Here is a 27,875-nt window from a genome sequence, read left to right as displayed (position 1 = left end):
ATCTATAGACTCTGCTATTTTCAAAACTTCAAAGGTAGAATCTCATCTTTCAAATCAATAAAGGAAGGTTTCAGGTAAACTAGAGACACCAATCTGTTGCTCTCAGGATTATATATTCCTCCTGACTATGCCATTATATATTATTAAAGCCAACTGAAACTTTAACATCTCTGCCCCATGTTTCTCAACTTTAGCAAGATAGTCTTATGAATTACAAAATGAGATAGATTTGTCACATGTTCTAAATTTTATGAATGGTTAAGAGGGGTTCTTGGGACTAATTTTAGAGCATAAAACAACATACATAGTAGGCTAACAACTGCAACTACCAATTAACTTGTTTCTACTGGGTATCAAACAACATAAATGCACAGAAGATTCAAAAAAGTAAAAGATAGATTAAAATCTGCATCTCCTAGAGCCTAAACTGTTATGGGCTATTTTTTATACTTATCCGTCTTAGAATGAATCTTCATATATTTTACATTTACATCTCAAAGTAATACAGGTAAGTGGAACAACACTGTGGAACAGACTTTCTCACTTACAACGCAACAAAATTGCTGAAAGACTCTTAACTAAACTTCACTAATTCTTTTATTTCAAAAGGATATATAATTGATATTTAGAAAAAAGGATTTAGTTATTTGGCTCTGTATAAGATATTAGAAGAGATCTAAAAGGCTCCTTCCTGACTTTCAGAACCTCTTAAATGAAACTTCTTCAGACAAGCCTTCATTGGCTATCCTATCTATCCTACCTCCACTCTACTATTCTTCACATCAGTGCCCTGTGTATTGCCTTTGTAACATTTATTATGATAAATATTTCATTTATTTATAACTATTAAAATAAGTATTTACTACTCTTTATCTCCTCCATTAGACTATAAAGTCATCAAGAGGAGGAATCACGTTTGTTTTATAAAAATAAAGCAAATATTTACATAGTAATTACAATAAGCCAATTACTGTTCTAAAAGCATTATTTATGGGAACTCATTTTATCTTCATTATAACCCTCTGGGAAGGATACTATAATTATCCCCACTTGAGAGATAAAAAACTGAGGCCAGAAAAGTTCAAGTAACTTGCCTAGGATCATACAGTTAATAAGTCATATGACTATCTATCTGGCTCTAGAATCCATGATTTTAAACCTCTTCATTATATTGTAGTTTTTATTTACCAATGTATATCCAGCTTGGGCCTGGTAAACATAATAGTTTTTCAATAAATATTTCATGAATAAGTAAATAAATATTAAAAACTGACGCGTGGCTTCCAAAAAAATCCAAGGTATTCTAAATGAAGACTGTTACAGTCCTATAATGCAAACTCACTTTTTTAAAATCCTGGATAGAAAGGGACCACTCAGATGAAATTCTCCTACATATAATAAATACAGTTAAGCAAATAAATCTTTATCCATGAGGTTCTGATCCACAGGTTTTAATTGTAAATACTAGCTTCCAAAAAGCCCAAAATAGTTTGCTCCTTTAAACCAGGGATCCCCAACCCCTAGTCCACAGACTGGTACCTCCACACAGCAGGAGGTGAGCAGCAGGTAAGCAAAGCTTCATCTGTATTTGCAGCTGCTCTCCAACTCTAGCATCACTGCCTCAGCTGCACCTCAGATCATGAGGCATTAGATTCTCGTAGGAGCACCAGTCCCTGGTGTCAAAAAGGTGGGGGACCACTCCTTTAAACAATATCCCCTTAAAATTTCATTATTTATTTAGTTTCTTTTTCTCCATACGTAGACAAATACCTGCACACAATTGATCCCAATTCTGAATTAATGAAATGTCAATGAATGAGATTTTAAATTTTGAATTAACTTTTTCTGTCATCCATCAACTTCAGTACAAATGCTATAATCTTCAGATAAAATAAGCTTACCCTGATTCAAATGCTAACTAAAATGAGATGTAGATTTTTCTCTTCATAAAGCAGAGGATGAAAAAAAGCAGTTAAAAGCCTGTTGAAAGTACCAGGCTTCCTTAAAGGTAACGCAATTTAACTCTTGTGGTATTCTTAAAATAAAATTAATGATACTAAGATATGTATGGTTTCTTTGCCTTTACTGTTCATGTTTATTAAGTGAGTAACAATAACTAACATTGATTGAGTGCTTATTATATGTCAGGCAATCACTCTCTTAAGAGCTTTACATGTTTCATCTCTTTTAATTTTCAAAATTGCCAAATGAGGTGCATATTCTTATCCTTGTACAGAGGAGGAAAATGATAAAGAACAAGTGTCACTTCTCTATGATTTAAACACTGATTCCATAACCTGCATTCTTAACTATTACACTAAATAGTAAATCTTGTTTTCAATCTTGTTTCACTAATTGCAGGTATATAATTACAACTTTATCCTAAATTTTACTCTTAGCACCTTTAATATGTATTTGTAGAAATATATGTAATAATTTTAGAAAATTCTAAGAAAACTGTATAGTCCACATCTGAGACTCATAATAGAAATACATGACTAATACTTTTAACAATGCTGATAATGCTCACATGCTTCAAAAATAAAAAGACTTTTTGAAAATTTCCCTATGTTGTTTGGGCAGTGAACAAATTCTCAGCTCATTTTTAGTTTAACTACAGTGTGACACAATTAGGACCCCCAATTTCTATACATTATAAAGGCAACATAAAGAACTGGACTTCCTCATCTATATCTTACACTGTGGTAATATGATCTAGTTGGAGAAGACAAAAATAAGGCAGGCATGGATCAAATCTATCACATACCTCTGGATGGCTTGAATCTATCACATGGCTTTTATGAAGACTTCCATAAAAGAATTATGTCTGCTGATAACAATCCCATTCCTATCAAGTCCACCAAAATGAACTCTAAAGACCTGAATTCCTTTTTCCCTTTTATTAAAAATTGCGGACTTTGTCCATTACTATAGCAAAATTATATATAAGCTCATTTGATAAATTCTTTTCTTTTATTTCATTTTCTTTGATTTATACAGCATATTTATCTTTTTAAAAAAATCAAGTTTCTATTGACTACATTCATTTCTTTAGGGCAGAAACTCCAAAGCTTCATGTTACTTATTACTATCAACACCAAGTCCAACTGGCTAGAAGAAAATCAAATGTTCTTAAATGAAAAATAAAATGTCTAACCTACCTTCCATTACACCCATCTCTCACACATTAACACATCCTTACCTGTGTTTCTGCACTGCTTAATGAATGGAGATCCAAGGACGGGTCTGTTTTGAGTTCAGGTTCAGGAGCTGCAATCGGGGCCTTTAAAATGATCTCTTCATCAAGATTGCCTGCAAATTCTATCTCTGCCTGACCTCCTTCACCTTTGTCTTTCGCTGACTCTACTTCTTTGCCTTCTTCCTCAGAGACCTGAGATTTAGGCCTTTTGAGAAATGAGGAGAACAGCCGTGACAGGCCCCTGTTTTCTGAAGTCCGCTCCTTGTTCTTGGTCAAGTCTTCATGTGTAGGAGTGTCTCCATTAGATGTTTTCAGCTTCTGCTCACACTGATTATCGCCCTCAGCTGCTGCTTGAGAAGCCTCTCCCAACTGAGTTCCTTGTTGGCCTGAATTTGTAGTCCCCTCACCCTCTTCCTTCTGTTGCTGGTGTGAATTTTCAGCCTCAGCCACTAAACTCTTCTCTGTTGTCATGATGTTGCTATTAAAAGAAGTTGGAAAGGGGGATGTCTTATAAGCAAAACACATTACTGCTGTAGGCAAAACCCTAAATCAGGTCAAGTGTGTCAAAATATATTTAGGTATTTAATCATCAACAGACAGTACTCCAGTCCATTAAACATGAGGCCTTCCATAAAAGCACAAAAATATTTACCTATACATCCTGAATAAATTCTTAATGCCTGGACTTGCTAAAAATATGCACATAGAGAAATCAGCTTAAAATAATACCCCCTGAGGTCACCTTGGTGAAATGCATCATATTTAAAATCCAGTGCTCAGAAATGTCCATATCTAATACAGTTTTATCCTGCCTATAAAAGGATCTTATTTGTATACTGTCCTTTGAAGGTATCTGAAGGTGTAATGTTTGTAGGAATTATTCTTTGCAAAATTATCTACATCCCAGGAGATGATATTAAAAATTTTGCCAACTCTCTATTCTTTTTCCTTATATTTCTTAGAATGCATGGACTTTTCTAACAAATGTAGAATTATGATGATTTATCAGACTTGACAAAAGCAATGACAAGTATACCAGTAAAAGAATCACAAAAAAATTCCTTAGGTTTTCATGTTATGATACTAAATTACAGGCTCTTGCACAAGTATCCCACTTTAAGTTCTTTATGACCTTTTTTCTTTCTGACAAATATGATCTTGAATACTCAGCATTTTTAAGGGTAGACAGTTAAACTATTACCATAGAGAAAAAAAGAGAAATAATAGAGAAAAATAAACAAAATAGAAAAAAATTTAGAAAGCAAACGATTCAACTGAAGGAGAGAAGACAGGCTGTAGACATCACATATTTCAAACTCATTGACTTATAGCTTCTTGACCTCTAAATCCCAGTATTATCAGTCAAGCCTCATAATAATAGCCAAAGACCATTTTCACATCTTGTTTACTGAGGAATAACTAACATACTAGGGAACATTTGAGACACCAGGCAATGAAGTTTACTATTGATCTTAGGGTTTGATTCACTGCTATACCTAAAAGTACTCCACTCAAAAAGTAGCATTTACATTGTCTTTGCATTCTGCTCCATATAATTTAGATGAAGTAATTTTATTTGGATGTTAACAATCAGAATTAATGAACTATAATTTGCTCATTCCTTCCTCAGACCCTTCACACTTGCTACTTATGATGTTCTCTCTACTTACAATGTTCTCCTGGCTATTTGAAAGCGGGTTCCCTTCTCATCATTACCGTTTGTGCTCAGATGTCACCTTAGAAAGGCCTCCTGCACACATCCTCTCTAAAGTAGTGTCCCTCACTCTTCCAAATGGCCTCACAGCACTATTTATTATCTACAATTAACTTATTTGCTTTTCCCTCCTCCCAGCTAAAATGTAAGTTCCATAAAAACAGAATAATATCTGGCACATTATAGGTATTCATAAAAGTTTGATGAATTAATTAATTTCAACTGAATATCTCTCACAAATAAAAACTGCAAAGGCTTTCTTTAAATTTATTCAAGTAAATTTATTTCAATGACATTCATTCAACAAATACTTATCAAGCGCCTAGCACCAGGTCCTATGTTAGGTGCTAGGAATACAACAGTAAACAAAACAAAACAAATAAGGTCTATGGCATTATGGAGTTTATATTCTCGATTCGACTTTAACCAGCAAGATGAAAAAGTTAGAGAAATCTTATTTACAATATGAGCAAAATATAAATGGCTGTGTCTAAATAGAACAAAGCAGTGAAAAGGGAAGGGAGCTAAGGGTATTGAGCACTGTTTCTGTGTCAGGCCCCTTGTCAGAAGCCTTATCTACATTATGTCAACTAAGCCTTTCAACAACCCTGAAAGAGGAATCACCTGATCTTACAGTTGAAGAAATTGAAAAACTCAGAAAGTAACTTGTCCAAGGCCACACTGCTAGTAGGTGACAAGCCACTTTAAGTGGTATTGAACTAAATAGAGGTATATTAATAGAAAGAAAAGCCTTTATAGGGGCTCTTACTGATAATCTACTCAAATTATTTTAAGCATTAAAAATATTTTAAACAAAAATATTTACAGAAGCACATTTTCTAATTTCATTTACTAAAGCCATCAAAATTACTCTGCATTAATAAAATTTGCAAACTGGTCTTTTTTAATTTGTTACCCCTAATTGAGGTGCACTTCCACTTAAATAAAAGAAAAAAACTTGTTTTTAATTCCTCCTTATATTATGAGAAAGCAATTGATTTTTCCAAAAATACTTTTTCTTTAATCTCTAAGTAATCAAACTTGACTCAGAAAGAAAATCTGGATATCAAATCATCACTTATTCTGAAGAGCAATGATTTGATTTGAGAGCACCAATTTACCTCATACTTCATTTGCAAAATAAACAGAAGACAAGCTGAGGATTTTGGCATGATTTCCATGGATTTCAGATATGACTTTATCATTTACCTTACTGAAAAGACACAGAAACCACTTTTATATTAAAATTTTCCTATACCACAGAGAGTTTACAAGATCTCTCATAAAGAGCTATAAAAAAATTACACATCTTTTGTGAAAATTTTAGAAGATATGAAAATCACTTATAGCCCACTTCTAACAACTTTCTACTTACATTTTTCAGTAAATAGAGTATTCTTGTTTTACCAATTTTTTATGATTTTAAAAATAGAAAAGATCTTCTAAGAATACTCCTATAATTGCTTTCACATAAAAGGGCATCTTATCTCTAAGAAACAGAAACTAGCTGAAAGAGTATAAGTGTTCAATCATTAAAAACAAAAACACAGATAGTAACAATCCATATGCTCTAGGTGTGCTTGTAAATTTTAATGTGCATCTAACCACCTAGCAATCTTGTTAAAACACAGATTTTGATTCAGTAGGTCTGGAATGGAGCCTGACGTTGTATTTCCAACAAACTCCTGATGTTGCCAATGCTGCTGGCCCACTGACCGCAGTTTCAGTACCAAGGCAGAGAAGACCACTAATACTTTAGGAACATACTCAAAATGCCTAAGATACAAAGATAGGAAAAAGTTACTTTTAAAAAGTGGAATGCGAACACTGAGAAATACTTGACACAATAAATGCTCAACAAGTGATTGCTGAAATAATGAAGGAGCAAAGAAAGCAAAATATTATTAAATGTGGAAGCTGAATCATTAACACTTTATAGAACTCATCTGGCACTTAATCAAAAGTTAATCAAAATTTTTAACCACAGAGCTATAGCAATTCCAAGTTGACCGTGTAGCCATGACACTTGCCCAGTCAGTGGTCTTGCTATCCGCATTGATACAATCTCTTTGCCACCTTTAGGAAGGAATGAATGGTCAAGACATATGAATAAAGAATTATAGAATAACATAAACAAAAAACAAGTTCAACACAAGCACAGATGAGAACACAATACAAGCAACAGGCATACAAGCATTAGAGCAAAAGAATTATTTTGGAACATAATGAAACCAACTTCAGGTACTATAATAAATGCAAGAAAACAATCAAGAATCAGACAATGCAATGTTCAGAAGAGATGCTACAATTCAGTCTATGCAAAGAAATGTAGATAAAAATAAATGATTAAGCATAGTTTTTATGCATGTTCTTTCCAGCTATGCAAAAATGGGTGGCAATGCTATTAGGAAGAGCCACAAAAGCAAAGGTGGGAGTGAGGAGAGAAAATATAAAATGAAACCAATAAATCGGGCAAGTACCTCCAGATGGCTCTGAGGCTAATCAGAATTAAATAAAAAATAGCAAAAAGAAAAAAATCTTAGAGGACCATTTACTAAAAGCTCAAACAAACTCATCCTGACAAATCTGTTATATATATATATACGCAACCAAATTCTTCACATTACAAATGATAGGATAGGTAACCAGAGAAAAAGATACAAAGCCAAGCAGTAAAAACAGGATAATGCTCTACAAACAGGCCCTTCCTGTGTAAATAATTCTCTTTCAGACAGATACAAACAGGCCGTTCCTGTGTAAATAATACTCTTTCATTCCGGATACAAAATCCAAAAGGAGGTATGTATTTACATAATGTCGGAAAGAGATTTTTTGACTAAAAAAGTCACAGCACTGAAGACAAAGTAATGAGTTCCCATTCTATCGCCATCCTAACTCTCAAACCCTATGAATTATACCCCACCTGGTATCGAAAATACATTTGTTTTAACAGTGTGTATCTGTTGACTTCAGGCAAATCAGATCTTTAAAAACCTGATCCTGAGCAGATTGCAAGTGCCACACAATATCTTTCATCTTTTTTGTACCTTTTTCTCACATTAGTATAGTCACTGCTCCATTAATGCTTTTAAGTAGAAAACTTCATAAAAACACTACAGTTTGGAACCACTAAGAAAATCCCCCTTATAATAGCCATTTAGGTATGTCATTTAATAATTTAATTATTGGTAATATGTTTCAAATTAGCTCAGTAAACACTTATCAATGTTTAGTGGGTGCTAATCATGTATATGATTTTGGCTCAGCTCTTTGAGAGGTATTTTAAAAAGATAATACACAATTCTTAAGGAGATAAGACATACAAATAACTAAAGTGCAAGGCAGTACCTGGTGCTTAATCAGAAAAGGCCTCATGAGTGGAACCAGTTAACATTAAAGAAGCATAAAATAAGAACTTTCAACTAAAGTGATCAGTAAAGGCCATATGGAAAAGATGGTTTTAAAGTTATGCTTTGAAGGATAAGTATAAGATATTAATAGAAACTTGACGTGCAAAGGGCAAAAAAAATTCCAGATAAGGCCATTGGAATTAGTAAAATTACTGTAGCTATTCGGGAACTAGTAAATAGTCCAGGCTGGTTGCAATAGTGCTACAAAAGGGAAGCAGAGCAGGTAAGGTTAGAATAGAGTTACTATTTAAAATTAATTCTAAATGAAATAATAATAGTAGCTACCGTTAATTGAGCACCTACTAAATACCACACACTATTCTACATACTTCACATGTTATCTTACAACCATTCTAGAAGGTAAGTGTTTTCATCTCCCAGATAAACAGAAGGAGGTTAAAATTCTTTCTTTGGATCATAAAACTAAGCCATGCTCTAATGAAACTATTAATATACTACAGGGTAGTGATTCTATTGTAAATTTCCAGGATAGTATTTGTCTTTCTGAAACTTGGTACTTCAGATGCTTCTTTCTACCTCACGGTTCTCTGCTAAAGAAGCCCCTACCATTAAGAATTCATGAACAAGCTATTTAATCTAGCCAAGACCACTTCTGTTCCCACCAGTTTCAAGTCCCCCACTCATTTAGTTGTTTCTCTTTCCATACAGTATATATGAAGATGGAATGGGGAGACAGGGACAGACAGGCAAAGAGGACAGATTATGAAAGGACTTGAATAAGATACTAAATAGTTTGGACTGTATCCTAAAGGCAGTGGAGAACCACTGGAGGTTTTTAAACAAGGAAGAAGGTAAACAAAGTGAAGGCAGGACAGGCTGGAGGCAGAGAGAAACTCAACAAATGATTGGGTAAATTCAGGTTATCAGTGAATAAATTTACAATGGGAATCCCTAGGGAAGCTGAAACAAATACTGGGCAGAGAAATTTGAAAAGCCTTTGCAGTCACAACTAGTCACCCTTAGTTTCTCTAGTTTATTCTCATTAGCATGTATCTCAGTCCAGGCAGTTTCACATCTGAGCCTGAAGGCATTTTTATAATACAGTTTCCTTGATCCGCTCTGATAAATGACTTAATAAAAGAAGTATAAAAATAGAATCAAAATAGAAAAGAGAAGGGAAGAGAGACGAATATCTCACAGGCATTTCAATATACATGTCCAAAATTAAATTCTTGATTCTCTCTCTTTCCCATCTCAGTAAATGGCTCAATCATAACCAGGAACTCAGACCAGAAACCTAATTCTCATCCTTCTCCATTTCCCTTCCCAATCAAATCTACCTTTTATAGTCCCACAGAGTCTACCTCGAAAATTCATTTAGAATCAGTCCACTTTTCCCATTCTCTACTACTACCATGTTTGTGCAAGCTTCTTTCACTTCTCACCTGAACTACATATCCTTGAATGATCCCAACAACCTCACCTTGTTCCACTTTCCTCCTAGCCTCTATACTCTAGTCACCAAAGCCAAGTGCTTGCCTGACTTAAGACATTTGTACATGCCATTTCCTTATACTAGAAAGCATCCAATCCCCTTCAACAAGTCTGGTTTCTTTTTATACTTCAAGTTTCAGCTTGAATAATTCCTCCTCAATACAACCTTCTTTGACGGCCCTAATACCTACATAACTCTCCCTATAAGTCAGTTTCCCAGTTCTCTATCCTAGAACCTATTCATTCCCTTCACAGAACTTCTCTTAAAATGTGTAAGAACATACTTGTTGTTTACCTGAGTAATGTCTGTCTTCCACACTCGGCCGGTACAAACTACACTGTGATATCTATGACAGAAGAGCTGTTTCCCCTTCCACAGTATACCTAATTAATACCTAGCACAGAACTTGTGCTACCTAACACAGAACGTAGTACTAGCACAGAACCTAGCATCTAGCATAGAACACACTACTCAATAAACATTTGTTCAGTAAGTAAATATAAGGGAAAAAATAATTTAGGTTTAGCCATATCAATTACACATATACAGAATGGAGGTTATACAATTTGACAATAGTCCACAAGAAAAGGATATTAAGGTTTTGATTGAACATGCTCCATCGATAAAATTCTAAAATAGCTAACAATCTTTAGCTGCATTTCTAGATTTACAGTGACTAGAGCACTCATTTAACTCTTCAACATGTATTTTCTGAAACATTTTGATGTCTTATGCAATATGGTAAGTAGTAAGGCTACAACAGTGAGAATGAGAAACAGTCAATTCTTGGGCTTCACTCCCCATGTAGAAGATGATGAAAAGTAACAATCTCTCAGTTCTCACTATTTATATTCATCTTAGAACTTACATTCTGGTCAGTTTATTTAAAAGAAACCAGAATCTGTCTGAAGAAGAGATAAAGATGATAGAATTTGAAACCATGTCATTAGGTAAATCATTGAAAGTTATTAGAATGTTTAGCCCAGAAAAAGAGAATCCGTAGCAGGGAACTGACTGTTGCCCTCGCAAATTTCAAGAGTTGCCAAATTCTATGTGATTCCTAAGGGCAGAACTCAAATTAGTCTGTGGAAATTACAAAGACACGATTTTCATCACAATAAAGTAAAAGAAAGAAATTCTCAATAATTAGAGATATCCAATAATTGAATGGGCTGCTTAAGAATAGTGGGCTTACCATCAATGGAAATATTCACTTAGAGGCTGAAGGACCATCATCTGTTATGGCTGCCAAAGAAAGGGTTCTTCCATTAAGTGAGTCCTTATATTAACTGACCTCTAAGGTCCCATCCAATGCTAAGATTTTACAGATAGAAAGGAAAGTAAGGAATAATGCAATTGGGACATTAGGCTAGTGATACAATTGAATTATTTTTTAAAAGGCTATATTTAAAAGTCAGAATTACCATTTAGGTTAGAACAGTAAGGGAGGGAAAAAAGAAAAATAAAGGATAAATGACCCTTTAACTTCTCTAATCAGACAACAGAATCTAGTGGCATTCTTTCAAACGGAAAGAAAAAAATGTTCAAATACTCAAGTTTCAAAAAAAATGCTAAAAAAGTTTCTTCCTCAATAAAAATCAATCCCCTAAAAACCACAGGAAAGTGTGTCTTTCCTTTTTAATTCAATTTTGTATACTAATTAGCACTTCTACAAAAACAGGATAACCATGTATGTGGTTTTCAGAGAAAAGTGGTAATTAAAAACATACAAAAGTTTGTGATTCTCCCTTCATCCTCCCAAAATTATTTGGACTTTAAACTACTCCTTATGTAGACTTTTAAAGAATACTTGCAATACTAAGTAAATTAGGAATGTCACTCAGCATGAACATGCTGTTCTCAACAACTTGCTTTTTAATTTAAGTCATTTCTATGGTGACTAACACCCATCAACTCATTCAAAGATATTTTTAAACAAACAAACTCTTACTCATCTCCTTCTAAGAAGACCAAAAAATGCTCTTTATATCTCTATAGAATTCAAGCTTTGTACTTAGATGATGTCTAGACAAATTCTAAAAGTACACCACTCGGGCCCTCCCAGAAGAATACATTGAGGAAGAGGTGAGACCTATAATTACTAGGCTTAAATGAGGAAGATGTGAGACCAAAAAAAAAAAAAAAAAAAATTTATTTACCATAGAACTGAGTTTTAGTCCCTTTAAGTGTCAAAATGTGTTAGTTTAGTCATTCTGAATGGAAATCTTCACAAAATAGATTATATGCTTGTTTCATTTTAAAACCTATAGAACATAATTAAACCTTTATTGAGTTAGTCATCGTTATGAACCTCAATTACTATACAATGCTAATGTCCTCAAGGTCTACTAAAGTCTGTAGGGACAGTAAGCTCTGCCACAAGGATACGTGAGCACAGTATTTTTAAATTTTTTGCACCTGCCTTTAATAGTTTTCTGTCTGTTCATTTGCAGAATTAACTCATATTTCTTGCCGATTTCAAGTGGCCTGCCAACAAGTCGCTTCCAATGTCTCCTCTTCTAATCTGCTATTTGGTAATCTACCATTGACTAGAAAGCCAACAGCCAAGTATGTTAAAATTATGTCTAAAATAAGAATATGTGCTAAGGAAGAGCAAGATTAATGTTTCACATTACTGAAATAACTTCAACACATGAATTTTATGAAATCTATTTTAGCCCTTCAAATATCACATAATCCTACTTTGAGAGTCCCATTATATTGTGGCTGGTTGAGGCTATTATATAAGTGACTCTCATATAAATCACACCAATATAATGACCATTCTCTTTCTTTATAAGTAGAGATCAAAAGTCTTTAAAGCTGTTATTTACATAAGGTGTTGTATTCACGTAAGTATTCATATAAACTGCTCTGGAAAACAAAAAAAAAACAAAGTAATAGTTTAGTCTGGAAAGGTAATAGAAAGGGAGGAGCACTTAATAGCATTAAAAATCTCAAGGTAAATACAAATAAAAGCTGAAAATTTCTAGCTACAAACGGGTTTTAGCTAAGACTCTTATTTTTATTTTATCACCTTAGAGCCAATTCAATCTAACAATAGTAATATCTAAACTCAAGAAATTTTCTAAGATTTATTATACTGGTAAATTTTACTTTAACCAGAAAACAACAGTAAATTAACTGAATGATAAATGTGATCTAATTAGGGTACAAGTATGAATCAGAAACTTGCATTGGATCATGGCTTGTTTTAGCAGGTATTCTGAAGGTTGGAACAGATGCTGTAGTTGTCTCCCACTATTGTTAAATGTGAAAATATACTACTGACTACCAGAAGGCATAACGCTTTCTCACACAGTTTTAACACTGACACAGCGACAAGATTTAGTGATGGTGAGTATTTCAATTAACCTAACATTTGCTAAAAGCATTCAATAAAATTATTGACTAAGCCTAATGACATTTTCCTTTCTCCAAAGGGAAAACCCCTCTTTTTGTGTACTTAATTCTGAGCAAAAAAGAATAATTTGTTGTTGACATGAACATATCAGGAATTTTGGCAGAAAATAATTCCACAAATTTTTTATATTGAGAAAAGAGGTAGGTCATAGTCAAATATGTAAGAATATAAACAAATTTTTTAAAATTTTAAGAAAAGTAAGGCATAATTGCATGGTCAAGAATTCTATAAGAATATAAAACTCCTAAGGGTAAGGCAATTCTAAAAAGTGAAGTTCATTCAATACGTTTCACAGATACACATTAATAAGTGCCAGGTTCTTTTCTAGGCCCTGGGTATATGGCAGTAAAATTTTCTCTACACAATCAGAAATTTCTAGAAAAACATGAGGAAAGTACTAAAGACACAATCATGAACAGCGGGGAGATTATAAGAACATATGTATAATAGCCAAGTTTTTAAAATAGCATTCCAAAGAAATAAAAAAAATAATGGCCAAAAGGCTAAGGCACATCAAAGAAAGAAGCTATAAAAAAATTTTTTTTAATAAAAAACCTTTGAAAAATGGCAAAAAAGAAAAGGGGGTGGGAAGGAAAGTGAGAAAGAAAGGTCAAATTTAGACTACCACTTGAGAGAAAAAGAGAATAGTGTTAACATGCATCAGAGATAAAATTACCTGTGTTCTTTCAAACCAAACAATGTAAATGAGGATTTACAACCAAAGACAGTTCAAGCTATAGTATAAGTAACCTCACACGTTAAAATGTGTTTAGTTCTCCTGGCCCAGAAAAATCATATTTCAAAGTTCAGAAGTAGCTTTCAAAATTTGATCTCAGATTCACTAATATACCAAAAGTCCTTACCAAATTTACAGCTAGTTTGACTGAATCATGGTTCAAAAATATCTCAAGATGGAAAAATGAACCAAACCCAACAAGATAGAATTTAGAAGAAATGTAAGGTTTCTGCACTGAAGTTCAAAAAATAATTACGAAAAAAAAAAATAGAAACAAATATCCATCAGTCAGAGAACAATTAATAACGAATACATAAGATAAAAACTACAACAGTGAAAATGAACAAGACCTACACAAACAAACGAATGTCATCTTTGATGAAAAAGGCACACTGGAGAAATATATTGTGTAATAGTGTTCATATAAAACTGAAAAACTGGTAAAAAAAAAAAAAAAGAGAGAGAGAGATAAACAAGTAATAAAAGAAGAAAAGAGATGCGTAATCATAGAATTCAGATTAGTGGTTACCTCCAGAGACAGGAAGAGAAATGAAATTGGAGAGAGACACCACAGGGACTCTCAACTATTATCAGTAATGCTCTATTTTGTAAATTAGGCAATGTTTATCTTTTTGATTTCTTAAATGTTTAACAATAAATTTTTAAAGAATAACATAATTATATTATGGGGAAGACTTAATTTGGTAACATTATATTTAAAAGATTTCATATGAGCCAAAAATCAAATGTGATTTCTAAAAAGATTAACATAATCTTGAGAGAAGTGCAGTATCCAGATTATGGGAAATAACAGAGCCACTACATTCTTCATAATTTAGCTCAGAATACTGTTCCATTTTGAGCACTACATTTTAAGTAGGACATTAACAAAACAGAGTATATTCAATGACCAGAATGATGAGTCCAGACACCAGGACTTCAGATAATCTACCAAAATAAGCCTACTTCTGCTTCTGTATAAATGGTTTTCCAAATCTTTGAGGACAGAATTAGTTTAAACCAGATGAAATTGTCAATATTCAACCATGTTTTACCTTTAAAAAAAAAAAAACCAGCTATTTCATATGGTTCAACTTGCCCCCTCTCCCTTGGTCTTTTCTAAGGCTATATATCTCCAGATTCTTAAACTGTTCTTCACGGAGAAAAGATTACCAGTTCCTCACTATGTAACAGGGTGACATGCTTGGCCTCTCTGACTCCATCTTGTTCAAGCCTGCTTTGTTCCCATGGCCTTCAAGCTAATAGTTTCTGCCCAGACTTGCATGTAGACATGCTAATCATCAGAGGAATTCTGTTTATGACTTGAGTTTTATGAAAGCAGCCCCTAACCAGAAGGTGCCTCTCTTGAAGAGATAAGGGAAATATGTATTGTTTATCAAAGATTTGCAGGAACCCATGACCAGACTCACATCAACTAGAGTCAACAGACTAAGCACAATCTTCCTTGAACTCCTGCTGGCACCTAGATGCCTGCAGTCGTCAACCACCTCTTGCCTTTCCTATTTCCCCCTTCCCTAGAAATAAAAGACACCTGAACTCTGTACTTTCTTAAGATGGATTTGAGGCACCACTAGGTCTCCCAGCCTCTTGGTGCCTTCTGATCAATACACCTTTCCTTACTCCAAACTCTGTTTTTAGTTCTGGCCTTTTGAAGTATCAGGCACGTGGACTTTGGACCAGTAACAACTAAACTCCTCCAAACAGATTCCAAAATATCAGTATCTTTCATTCAGACGTGGTACTTGGAATCAAATACATTTCCCTAAATGAATGAAATCAGGAAATTTCTAATATGAATCAGTGGTATATCTGATTCTGAACTGAAAACTGAATAGTCGGTTCTCAATAGAACTATAATGATCCTGCCAAAACATAAATCAGATTGTTCCACTGCCCCAAAACCCTCCAATGACATTTCATATCATTCAGAATAAAAGCCAAAGTCTTTTCCATTACCTCTCCTATGCTAGCCACACTGGTCGCCTTACTCTGACTTAAACATGCTAGGCACACTCTCAATCAGGGCCTTTGTATTTACTGTTCCCTCTGACTGAAAGCTGTTTCCCAGATAGATAGCCACAAGACTTGCTCCTTTTGGGTCTTTACTCAAAAATCACCCTCTTGGACACCCTACCTAAAATTGAAGCCCCCACTGTACTTCTTTTCCTTTTGCTGCTTTAATTCTCTTTGTAGCACTTATTTCTCTTTAATGACATACTATATAGTTTTTACTCATCTTGTTTATTGTCTGCCTATCCCACTAGAATGTAAACTTCATTGAAGCAAAAGATTTTGCCTGTTTTGTTCACTGCTTCATCTCTAATACCTAGAATACTGTACCAATAAATATCGGTTGAACAAATTAATGAGCAAATGAATGAAAGAAACTGATCTTAATATGTTCAAAGCCCCAAAACTATTTTCCTCATGATAAAAGATGTACACATTAATTAGTGAATGGTAAAGAGATTCACAGATTCCAGACATACTTAAGAAGACTACAAAAGGCTTATTTACGTATCTGAGGTACTCAGGTATTTCAGATGTGGATATTGTAACTCCTTTTAGAATAAATTGATGATGGGCAATAATCAATATCAGAAACTTTGTATTACTCTTCTGAAGTTTTTCTTTAACTTACAAATACTATTTTAAAGAGAAACATTCACTCATAGGAAAATGCTTTTGTAATTTAATTACAAAACAATTTTCTAAATTATGTTACGTAGCAAAAGGAAACTAATATGCCAAGATCTTAAAAATGCTCGTTTATTCCAAATATTTTCTTGTGTAGCCCAGATAGTCTCTAACAAATGTAACACTCAAAGGAAATCTGAGTGATGAAGATGAACACAAATGGCAACGACCTCAGATTCCCTAAGTGTGTCTGGTTCTGGGTCAGCTCCCAGGAGTCTGAGTCCAGAAAGAAGCAGGCCTAGCCATTCCTACCTAACCTTTAGGTCACTCTTCATTTATATGTGCTCTGAAAAAATGAGGCTGTGTTTCAATGCTGCCAAGAGAAACAAGCACCAAACTAGATACCTAGTAACGCTCTTAACTCATTCTATATCTACATCTGATTCATTCACTCTTTGATACAGTCCCAGACTAATGCCCATTATTTTAAGTAATAATACCCTAAAAGAGTTTCTTTCTATCAGGAAATAACTTTCAAAATATACTTTAAAAGTAATTATAAAATGCTTCCCCAAATTATTCAGATTACATAAAAGTTTTAAAGCAGTATAATAAAATTTGCATTGGAGGCCAATGAGAATTAGTGTGAAAAGCAGCTTTTCTTCCATAATTAAACAACGAAACACTTTTCTTTTTTCTCCTTTAAGGAAAGTAAAAAATTAAAACTTGATTATAATTACAAACAATATTAAAAAATTCATTCACTAACTCAAACTAACTCATGCACTAATTTTAAAATATGTGATTCTTATACGTTTGGTGATTCTTGTATGTTTACTGCCAAAAAAAGAATATCAGGATATCCACATGCAAAAGAATAAATCTGAACCCTTACCTCATATTATATACAAAAATTAACTCAAAATACATCAAATCTTAATATAGAAACTAAAATTATAAAACTCTTAGAAAAAAACACAGATGTAAATATTCATGATCTTGGACTAGGCAGGGGTTCCTTAGATATATGACAGCTAAAGGATGAGTAACCAAGGAGAAAATAGATAAATTAGACTTCCCCCCAATTTTTTCTCTTGGGCTTCCAAAGACACCATCAAACAAGTGAAAACACAACCCATAGAATGGAAGAAAATATTTGCAAATTGTATATCTGATCAAGGTCTAGTCTCCAGAATATACATAAAGAACTCTTACAACTCAACAATGAAAAGACAACCCAATTTTTAAATGGGCAAAGGATCTGAATAGTCATTTCTCCAAAGAAGATATACAAATGGACAATATGCACATAAAAAGATGTTCAACATCATTAGTCATTAAGGAAATGCAAACCAAAACCACAATGAGATATTACTTCATAACCACTAGGATGGTGCTAATAAAAATAATTAAACAAACAAACAGAATAGCAAATGCTGATGAGGATGTAGAGAAACTGGTATTCTCATGCACTGCTGGTGGGATGTTAAAAAGTAAAATCGCTGTGGAAAACAGTGTGGCAGTTCCTCAAAAAATTAAATGTAGTTATTATAACTTAGCAATTCCACTCTTAGGTATATACCTAAGAGAACTGAAAATATGTTCACACAAAAACTTATACATGAATGTTCGTAACAGCATTTCTCATAATAGCCAAAAAGTGGAAGCAACCCAAATGGCGAACAAGAAGACTGGATAAATAAAACACGGTCTGTATATACATAATAGAATATTAATCAGCAATACAAAGAAATGAAGTAGGGATACATGCCACACCACATGGGTGAACCTTGAAACATTATGCTAAGTGAAAGAAACCAGACACAAAAGGCCATATACTGTATAATTCCATTTATATGAAATGTCCAGAATATGCAAATATATAGAGAAGGAAAGTAGATTAGTGGCTACCAGGGGCTGTGGGAAGGAGAGAAGAGGGAGTGACTGCTGATGTGTACGAGTTTCTTGGTACATTTAATGAAAATGTACTGGAATTAGGTAGTAGTGATCATTGCACAACTTTTGAACATACTAAAACCCACAAATTATGCAGTTTAGTATATAATCAGTGTATAATTTATGATATGTGAATTATAGCTCAATATATAAATAAAGCGCTAATAGCAGTGAGAGAAATCTACTTAAGAGTAAAAACCAACTTAAAAATTTCTGTAGGTCTGGGAACTACAATATGTATACTAAAGTCATCATTACCAAAAAAGTTATAAAGCCATGATGGGTTTCTATACAGAGGTAGAATCAATCTGTTCCCACAAAAGAAGAGCAAATTGATGGGCATTTCTTCTAAAAGTGTAAAATACACTCTAAAGATTTATTACACTCCTGGATCTGGATCTAGAAAGGGAGAATCAAGCTTGAGTCATGATCATAATTTTAATAGTATAAAGTTGAATTTTTTTATATTTCCTTTGTGAAAGAACGAGAGTCTTAAGTGTTAATATACATATTCTTGAGAAAATTACATATTAACATACACATGGAAGGCGACAAGTTGGTTAACAGTGTTACCTTATTTCATCCCTATGAAGTAGATAGAACAGCTATTATACCCATTTTATCAAAAAAGATAAAAGAAAGAACATGATCTATTCAATATCCTAGGATGGTAGAGCTGGGATTATGAACCAGAAGTTCTGATTCCTAAGACTGGTTTACTTTCATTAAATCAATGTTCTCTAGCTTTAGTATGCTTTCTCCTTCATTCGACAAGTTTGTCACTCAAACACTTTAATGTATTGCTTATGGGAAAACAAAACTAATTTCCAAATTATGGTCTAATTAATTCTCAATAAAGTATAACCTATTTACGAAACAGGATACTCGTAAATATAGAAAATACTTCAAGCACACTTAACACCTTATTCACCCAAGGTCATTCATCTTAAAACCTAAAACATCACAGGAGTTAAACAGCACTACAAAACACATATTACTTATCATATAAGAAAGCCTCATATGTCTCTCACTCAGAATTCATTTACCTTTATTTTAGGCCTAATTCTAACAAGCTTATTTGTCTAATTTATCAACTAAATTAAAAGTATAAGAGGTTATGATTCTACCAGGTGTACATATTGAGAGTAAAGTAACAACAGGGAAGGAGACATACAAAAATCCAAAGACAGTAATCCTGATCATTTGTAGGGATAATAAATCCTACATAGCTCTAAGTCTTTATTATCGTTCATCACACTCTGCAATCACTAATATAAGGATGACAATTCCATATACCTTATTCAAGTAGGCAGGAAAGAATATAACTGCTATTTTCTCAAACTCAAAACCTTGGGTTCTTCTATGCCCCTTTTTGTTCCCAATCAGTTAAATCCAATCAGTTACCGAATTCTGTTGATTCTACCTCTGCATCTACCTACCTGTTTCTATTTTTACTGTGCCTGTTCTAATTCACTCAAGAATACTACATATGATCTGCCACTATTTCTAGACCCTCCTGCTACAAAAGTTACCTTTCTGAAATAAAGACCCTGCGTAGCCTGCAGCAGCTGCAACACTAAGAGACCCCGTTCTGAGAAAAACCCTCTAGGAAAGAAAAAAAAAAAAAAAAAGATTTAATCAGTTCACTCTTACCCATTCAGTTAACAAACATTTATTGAAAGATCAAATTTTTTAAGGCTTTGTAGTTGCTATAGTTTAAAATCCAAACTCCTCTTCCACATTACCTCAGCCTGGCTGTGATTTGCCCTCACCCCACCATTCAATTCTCTTTTCCCACTGGAACTACTACATTTCCTAAAAAGGCTGGCACTTCCCTGCTTCTGCCTTTCTACTCTCTGTAAGACCCTATGCCTGCACCTCCACCTATTGAAATTCTAACCCTCCTTCAAGGTCCAGCCTAAATACCATGTTTTCCATAAAACTTTCTCTAATCTTTTCAGCCATAATTAATTCTTCCACCTAAGTAACTTTATTTAATTAAGACATAGTGGACATTTTTTCATAAATATCCAGCTCATTATTTTTAATAGTTACATAGTATTCCACTGTATAAATGCCACAGATTTTATTCAAAGGTGATATATAATTTTTAAAAAAACATTAATTCTTTTATATAGAGAAGCAAAAATAATCCTGTAATTCCACCCATCAGATAATACCGTTGACCCTTAAAAAAAAAAGCCATAATGCTCCTGGTTAGAAAATTCACACAGTGCACAGTGCAGAAAGGTATTTGCTAGAATTATAATAATTAACTTCAACTAAATAAAAGGTAGAGAGACTCAAACTAGAGGAGTATGAAGATATGAAGAATTGAGGGAGCAGCACACAGCTGTAAATATTCACTAACTGCAAACATTCACTGAAGTTGATTTTTCCCCCAAAACAAAATGGGACATTTTTAAAGACCCATTCTTAAAAACAATGCCCATTATAAAAATAGTCTTGCTGTGTTTCTGTCGGGCAAACTGAGCATTCTTTTCTTTTTTTCTTTTTTATTCTGACAGGCTCTCCACATTGGGAAGGGAAATAGATTATCCAGATGCAATCAGTCATTAGCAAAATCAACAGATGTCCCCATGAAGATGACTAAAACTATTTCTAATGGTCTCTAACTTCCCCAGCATAGTATCCCTCATGGAAAAGGCTTTTGCTATATAGTGTGGTTCTATCCTGCCAAAAACAGATCTGGCAGATGTAAGCCATAAGTATGGATACAATGCCTCCCCAAATTTAATGTAAAAGCCTCCTATCTAAGGGGACTTACTCCAGAGTCAACCACACTTCTATCCATTCTTCACACTATGCACAATTTAGTCTTTCTTAAGCAATGCTTTCTTCATGTCTTGCCTACAGAATTCTTACTGCTGTTTGAAGGTCAAGCTCTTCCAGGAAGTATTCCCTTAACTCTAGCCCTCCACGATCTTTTTTCTCTCCTTGGAATTTAGAGAGTTTATTTCTATCACATTAACCAGCATTTCATTAAATGCTACTTTGCTCTCTATTATTTCATGTGTATTACTAAACTGCAAGCTCCTTGAAGGTACAGTTTATATTCTAAATGTCTTTATTTCCCATAGTGCCTAATCGAAGGAATTGCATAGTAGGTCCTCAATAAATAATATTTTTAGATGATTCCTACTGTGAATTACTGTATAGTAATGTAAATATTAAACCTTTACATGTAATTCTCTAATCATGGATTTCCTAAAGTTTATTTTTGGTTATGTGGTATATAAATACCATATTAGTAATACTGATTGCAACCCAACACAAAGATTAATCTGTCAAGCAACTTTCCAAGAGACAAATAGCTCACTCTGTGACAGTTCTCTAGTTTTGAGAAAAAAGTTCTTGTTCTTAGGGACCTATAGTGTAGATCTGCTGAATGAGCGGCAGTTATTTACTTTCAATTCTTTAAAACAAATTTTTCCATACAGCTGTGTTTACTCACACCATGTCTCATTTATACTAGAGGTGTAAATCAGCAAAGCCCAGATCTCTCCCTCTCTCCTCTATATTTTCCTTTGCCTTTGTTATTTGCCTTTCTGCAGCTTGCTAGCCAAAGCTGTAATTAGCACCCCACAGGGACCTATACTTTTCTAATAAAGAACAGCCTACAGCACAATGACATGTATACACACACAGCCATGTGTATTCTTAACAAATTAGGAATATTTTACACATGCAAACCTTCAATAGCTAAATGAGAGCACTTTATAAGGCAGCTGCAACTGGCTCAGAACCCTGACTGCAGATGGATTCATCCCTTTCTCTTACTACACACACAATCTGATTTCAAGAAGGGAAACAACCTAGTTAAGCCTGAGTAAAACTATGAATACAGGTCCTAAAGCAGACCTAAGTAAGTAAACCACATTTGTCAAGGAAAATTTTTTCACAAATTCCTACAAAAGCTGTAGTGTTTGTTATGTAACAGTTTACTGTGGTTTTTCTGTAAAGTCAGTTTTCAAACGAATTTATTAGTGCCTCTTAAGATAGCTAACTCAGACAGACAGTATATATATGAAGGCTCTGGATCCTGTTCTACATTCTCTTTACCATCCAGTCTCCTCTGACTCCCATCCAACATCATCTTTCACTTGATCTTCTCTACAACTTGTCATTAACCTTGTCAAGCTGTCACCCACACCCTTTCAGTAAATGGAGGAGAGGCAAGTAGAAAAATAAATTATCAATCGTTAAGAAAAAACCAACAACTCATTTGTTAAACATTTCATTTAAAAGTACAATTTAAGTAGAAAGAAGACTTCTCCCTTTCCCACTACAGCAACATGAATGAAAATTCCTTCACTCCTGTACAAACATCCATTGTAATTGGGCTATGCGCCTGCATTAGAAACTGTAATAACTTGTAACTATATTGACCAACTTACTTCATTAAAAGGGCTGTGGACCCTTGGAGGCTTTGGAATTTATAATAAAGAGTTCAAAGAGCCATATGCACCAATACTGCCTGTAGGCTAAATAATGGCTCCCACATATACTACTTTTCAAATGTATAGAGATACTGTTATGATTAATAAAATCAAACTACCTTTAAAAGATTCACTGGCTTATAATAGTTTTGTCATCTACTTTTTAATTAAGAATTACTAAAGTTAAAAAAAAATTACTAAAATTACAACTACTATCACATGAAGATCCACTAAAATATTTTACCTAAAAAGGAGTCTACATACTTGATGGTTATTAACTGAGGTTAAAAGTTAAGGGTGAATTAAGGTTAAATATGAAGGTTGAAAATCACTTCATGAAGCTGGGCTCTTTGAACTAGAACTATATATAACTCATCTTTTTGTTACTAGTGACGCATAGAAGTTAATAAATGGTGCTTTTGAACTAAAATGAACATGGCTTAAACATGGAGACTCTGAATCACTCTTTCACTTTTCCAAATTGGAAAAGGATTTGATATCCTAAAATCCTAAAATTTTTAAACCTATGAAGTGTTAAGTAGAAATATTAATATATTGTCTGAAGTTAGAAACTTTCCTTAGAAAATGTTACTCAAGAACTAAAAATTTCTTATGCTAATTGGCATGTCTAATCTGTAAGATTCTACTCTAAATGTGATTGAAATTTCATCACTCATCACTGGCTCACACACATAATAGTTAATGGAAAGTCCAGAATCTAATGCTAAACAAAAGGGTTCCTGCTTTGAGGTCCCTCAGACCAAGCTATTTTCAATCTCCCTTTGAGAAATATTAATAGCCTTGAAATAGCAATTATGCCTTGCAGCAAGCAAAAGCATCAATACTGATTTGTCGAGAATAGGTGACAACGGCTTTGTTTTCTTCTACTTTTGCCTTCTTTTACTTTGCCTTCTACAGTGATGTAAACAGCCCAATGTAAAACAATGAATCCTCCCTAATCATTTGCCTCATTTATATCAATATGAAAAGTCTGTAACATTTTTTAATGAAAAATAAATGAACATTTCTTGGTAAATAGAAAATATGGAGGGATAACAATTACTGCAATGGTTCTCAATCTGGGGTGCACATCATAATCACTGTGAAATATGTTAAAAATATAGTTGCCAAGGCCCCAGCAGAGCATCTTCGAGTGTTGCTCTAAAGTCTCCAAAGGTAATTCTAACACATACCTTTGGTTAAACTTGAACCTAAAGGTTCTCAAAGTGTGGTTACTTGACAAGTAGCATCAACATCACCTGGAAACTTGTTAGAAATGTAAATTCCTAGACTCCCCCCTGATATATTCAATCAGAAACTCTGCAGATGATGTCCACCAATCTGTTTTCACAAGACCTCCAAGTGACTTTGATGCGTGCTAAAGTTCTGCTTTAGACCATGGTGTACACCCACTCTTGAATAACTCTGTAAGATGAAAAAGAGATTTAACTAATACGAATATACTTAAGGTGCTTTTTTTTTAATTTAAAAAAATTTGTTTTGTCTTAATAAATCATTAAATTAATACTAATGTGACTTTCATTGGAAAACGGTTCAATTTGTCAAGTTCTTGGATCAGGCTTCCTCTTTCAACACAAATGTGCCCAGAATTAGATGCAAAGTTAGCATTCCATTTTGTCTGTTCTTCATATGGTCTTGAATAGCAGGAGATTCTCAAGTCAGTTGATTAATTGCAATTCTTGATGTAGGAAAAAAACACATGGTTTCCTTCCTGATTTTAGTTTTAAGACTAAATGATGTCTAGATTCAACTATCAATTTACAGAAAATACAAAGAATGAAAAACCTGTTAAACCCTACCATGGAACTGAAATCAGCAAAATCCAAATGAAGCAGAATTCTAGAAAATAAATGACCCTATTTCTTAAACCAAAAATTATAAGAAAAAGAGAGATAAGGAGGAACCTATGGATTAAAAGAAAGAGACATATCAATTACCTGTAATAAATTCTAACTCAAACAAATTACGAAAAATATGTATATTTCAGACAATTGAAAATTTGAACAGTAATGGATATTTGATATTAAATAATTGCTGCTAATTTATGGGTGCAACAATAGTATTATAATTATTTTTTAAAGTATACTTATCTTTATCTTTAAAGAAATACCAAATTATTACAGATTAAATGATATAACGTCTTGGATTTGCTTTAAAATAACACAAGAGGAAGAAAAGCAGGTTGATGATAGAGATGAAACAAGATTGTTGAAGCTGGGTGATGAGTCCCTGAGGTTCATTATAGTATACTGTCATCTACCCCATTATATATTTTTAAAGTTATCCAAAAGTTTTTAAAGATTTTAACTAAATGAAATTAAAAGCGATTGGCAAAGCTGTGTGACAGCAACGTCTGTCCCATGTATTGCTTGAAATATTGAAATCCTGAAAAGATTCAAAATAAGTCTGCTTAGGACTTTTAGGGCTTAAAAACACAAAGCTAAATACTGTACTTTGCAATTTAAGGAAAGATGGCTAAAGTATAACTTGTGTGCTACTCGGCTTTTCTAAACATTTTTAATTCTCTAAGAAAACAACTATATGACCAGTATTTTACCATCCCAGTGTCTGCATCCATACAGATAATTACGATGATGACCTCAGCCGCCCAAGGCATTATTAAATGGTCATAGCATGTATACATATGCTCATTCTTCCCTTGAGCCACTCTATCAACTGATTCCTAAATGGGGTGAGAGACAAACCACAGCTGAGGTCCTACAAGAAATCTGTCACAAAGTCTCCATGAAAAGGCAAGTTAAATCTTTACCTTCATCCTAATTTACACAAGAAATTTATAAAAAATAAGAAATGGTTAAAAGAAGAGAAAAAATTTAAGATAGCAGCCCTTGCCTGAAAAAACTTATCCTCCAAAAAGTACATAATACACATAATTTATAATCTTACACCACCATATGTATATAATGTATTTTAAAATATACTATTTAAGAAACATACCAAAGATAACAGTGGTTATTTTCCTATAGAGGGATTTTTTTCCTTTCTCCTTTTCTGTATTTTCCAGATTTACTACAGTGAACATGCATCACTTTGATAACTGGGAAAAAAAATAAAAGTGTCCTTCTACTCCAGAGACAGAAGAAAATTTATTTTATCACATTATGTAGTAAATTATAAGTTACATTACACAATTCAATTTGGTCCAATTTAATACAGGCTATAAGTCTATTTTTCTCCTAGCCCTACCCTTGCTTGTATCCCCAACATAAACTAGACATCTTTTTCTCAGTTCTCCTCATAAGTTAGGAGATAAAGTCACCTGTTTCTCTATAGATTGACTTTAAAGGGTAGGTAATACTAATCTTCAAAGCACTTCATAGTTTACAACTCTGTCTGCCTAGATCAAATCCCCTTAGAAGTTATCCTCTCATAAAGTTTTTTCTGATTTGTTTCTGCTCTACTATAGTACTTCTTTCAGTCTCCTACTTCAACTCCTCCAACATATATCAAATCACTTCATTTTGGGGTATATTTTTTGCTTAACCCTGCCCTACTTTTAAGCACCAATACATTGTGATAATGTAAAAATAAATTAAAATTTCATGTGATTCAACCTGATGTTGAACCAAATTATTAATTACATGTAGAGGTGGGTTTTTGTAAACATGTTTTCTCAATAATTTAAAGCCAACAACTACAAACCATCCTAGGTAAATTGAAAAGAGTTGTATTTCTTCATTTGGCCTTGATATACATGTGTAGAATCTGCTCAGTGCCTATCCAAGATGTTTCTTTTTCTTATTAACAAAATCCCCATATAATTAAGAGCAGAATGTGCCCGACTAATAGGCTACATTTCCCAGCTCTCCTGACAAATAGAGGCAGCCAACTGGATATAAATGGAAGTCATTGCCCTTTGGCCTTCTACCCTTCCCCCTATTGCTTTCTTGCCTAGAACACAGATGGCTGACTGAGAAGTAAGCAGTCATCTTATGACCTTCAGAATGGCAGTCATATTTTAAAGCTAGCAGAGCATAATTTAGAAGGAAACTAGTTACCTAACTTCATGGGACCAAGAAAGTTTTTTGTTTAATATACACATAGATTGTATTGTAAAATAGATCTATGACTTAAACACTGAGAAGCATCCCAGTTACTCTATATCTAAACTCTGGTTATAGACACTTAGCATAGAAAGGAGAAACAATTTACATATTAAGAATCTGGTTTTTAAAGTTAGACAAACTAAACCTCTTCAACCAACTTGTTACCTATGTGGCTTCTTGGACATATAACATCCCTAAGCCAGTTTATTAAACTGTTGATAAGGTTGGTTCTAATTATTAAATATTACCTTGCAAGGCTGAACATGTATACTTATACTCTATGACCCAGCAATTCTACTCCTAAGTATGTACCCTAGAGAAACTTTGAGGTGCTTATACATGCCTGCACATCCAACACGCATGCATGCACGCACACACACACACACACACGGAGACATCTCACACACATACAAGTAGACATGTACAAGAATGTAATGTTTGTTGCAGCATTTGTAATGTCTATCATCAGGAAAATGAACATATTAATTGTGGAACAGTTACACAGTAGAATAGTATACCACAGTAAAAGTGAATCAGCTACAATTAAATGCAGTACCATAAATTTCTCAGAAACAATGTAAAGTGAAAAAGCAAATAGAAGACTTCACAATATATCATTTTCATAAAGCTCAAAAACAAACAAAACTAAATTATGTTTTTAAAGATATATATAGTGAAATTATTTTTTAAATAAATGTAAAATACAAAATGCACAGCAATATTTGTCTCTGAGGGGAAGGCAAAAGAATGGATAGGGGAGGGGTACGTTATTAG

At 33.6% G+C, this 27,875-nt stretch overlaps 1 protein-coding gene across 29 annotated transcripts in view; it reads right to left on the bottom strand.

Annotated features, from left to right (window-relative positions):
- The window catches only part of EPB41 (erythrocyte membrane protein band 4.1), a 151,409-nt gene that overhangs the window by 84,976 nt on the left and 38,558 nt on the right, over positions 1–27,875 (bottom strand). For 10 of the 29 annotated variants that reach the window (XM_016131953.2, XM_016131954.2, XM_016131959.2 and 7 more), the window contains exon 2: positions 3,203–3,660. Coding sequence is in view for 19 of the 29 variants with exons in the window: in XM_016131944.2 (XP_015987430.2) it covers positions 3,203–3,724 (522 nt within the window). In the remaining 10 variants the exon portion in view is untranslated. Of the gene's footprint in view, positions 1–3,202; positions 5,659–27,875 lie in introns of those variants that run through there. The other 19 variants (XM_016131947.2, XM_016131950.2, XM_016131952.2 and 16 more) reach the window with 15 other exon arrangements.

Source organism: Rousettus aegyptiacus, unplaced genomic scaffold (genome assembly GCF_014176215.1).
Source record: "Rousettus aegyptiacus isolate mRouAeg1 unplaced genomic scaffold, mRouAeg1.p scaffold_m13_p_1, whole genome shotgun sequence".
Lineage (NCBI taxonomy): Eukaryota > Metazoa > Chordata > Mammalia > Chiroptera > Pteropodidae > Rousettus > Rousettus aegyptiacus.
Note: the sequence above shows the minus strand (reverse complement) of the source record. Positions and strands in the feature narration are given on the sequence as shown.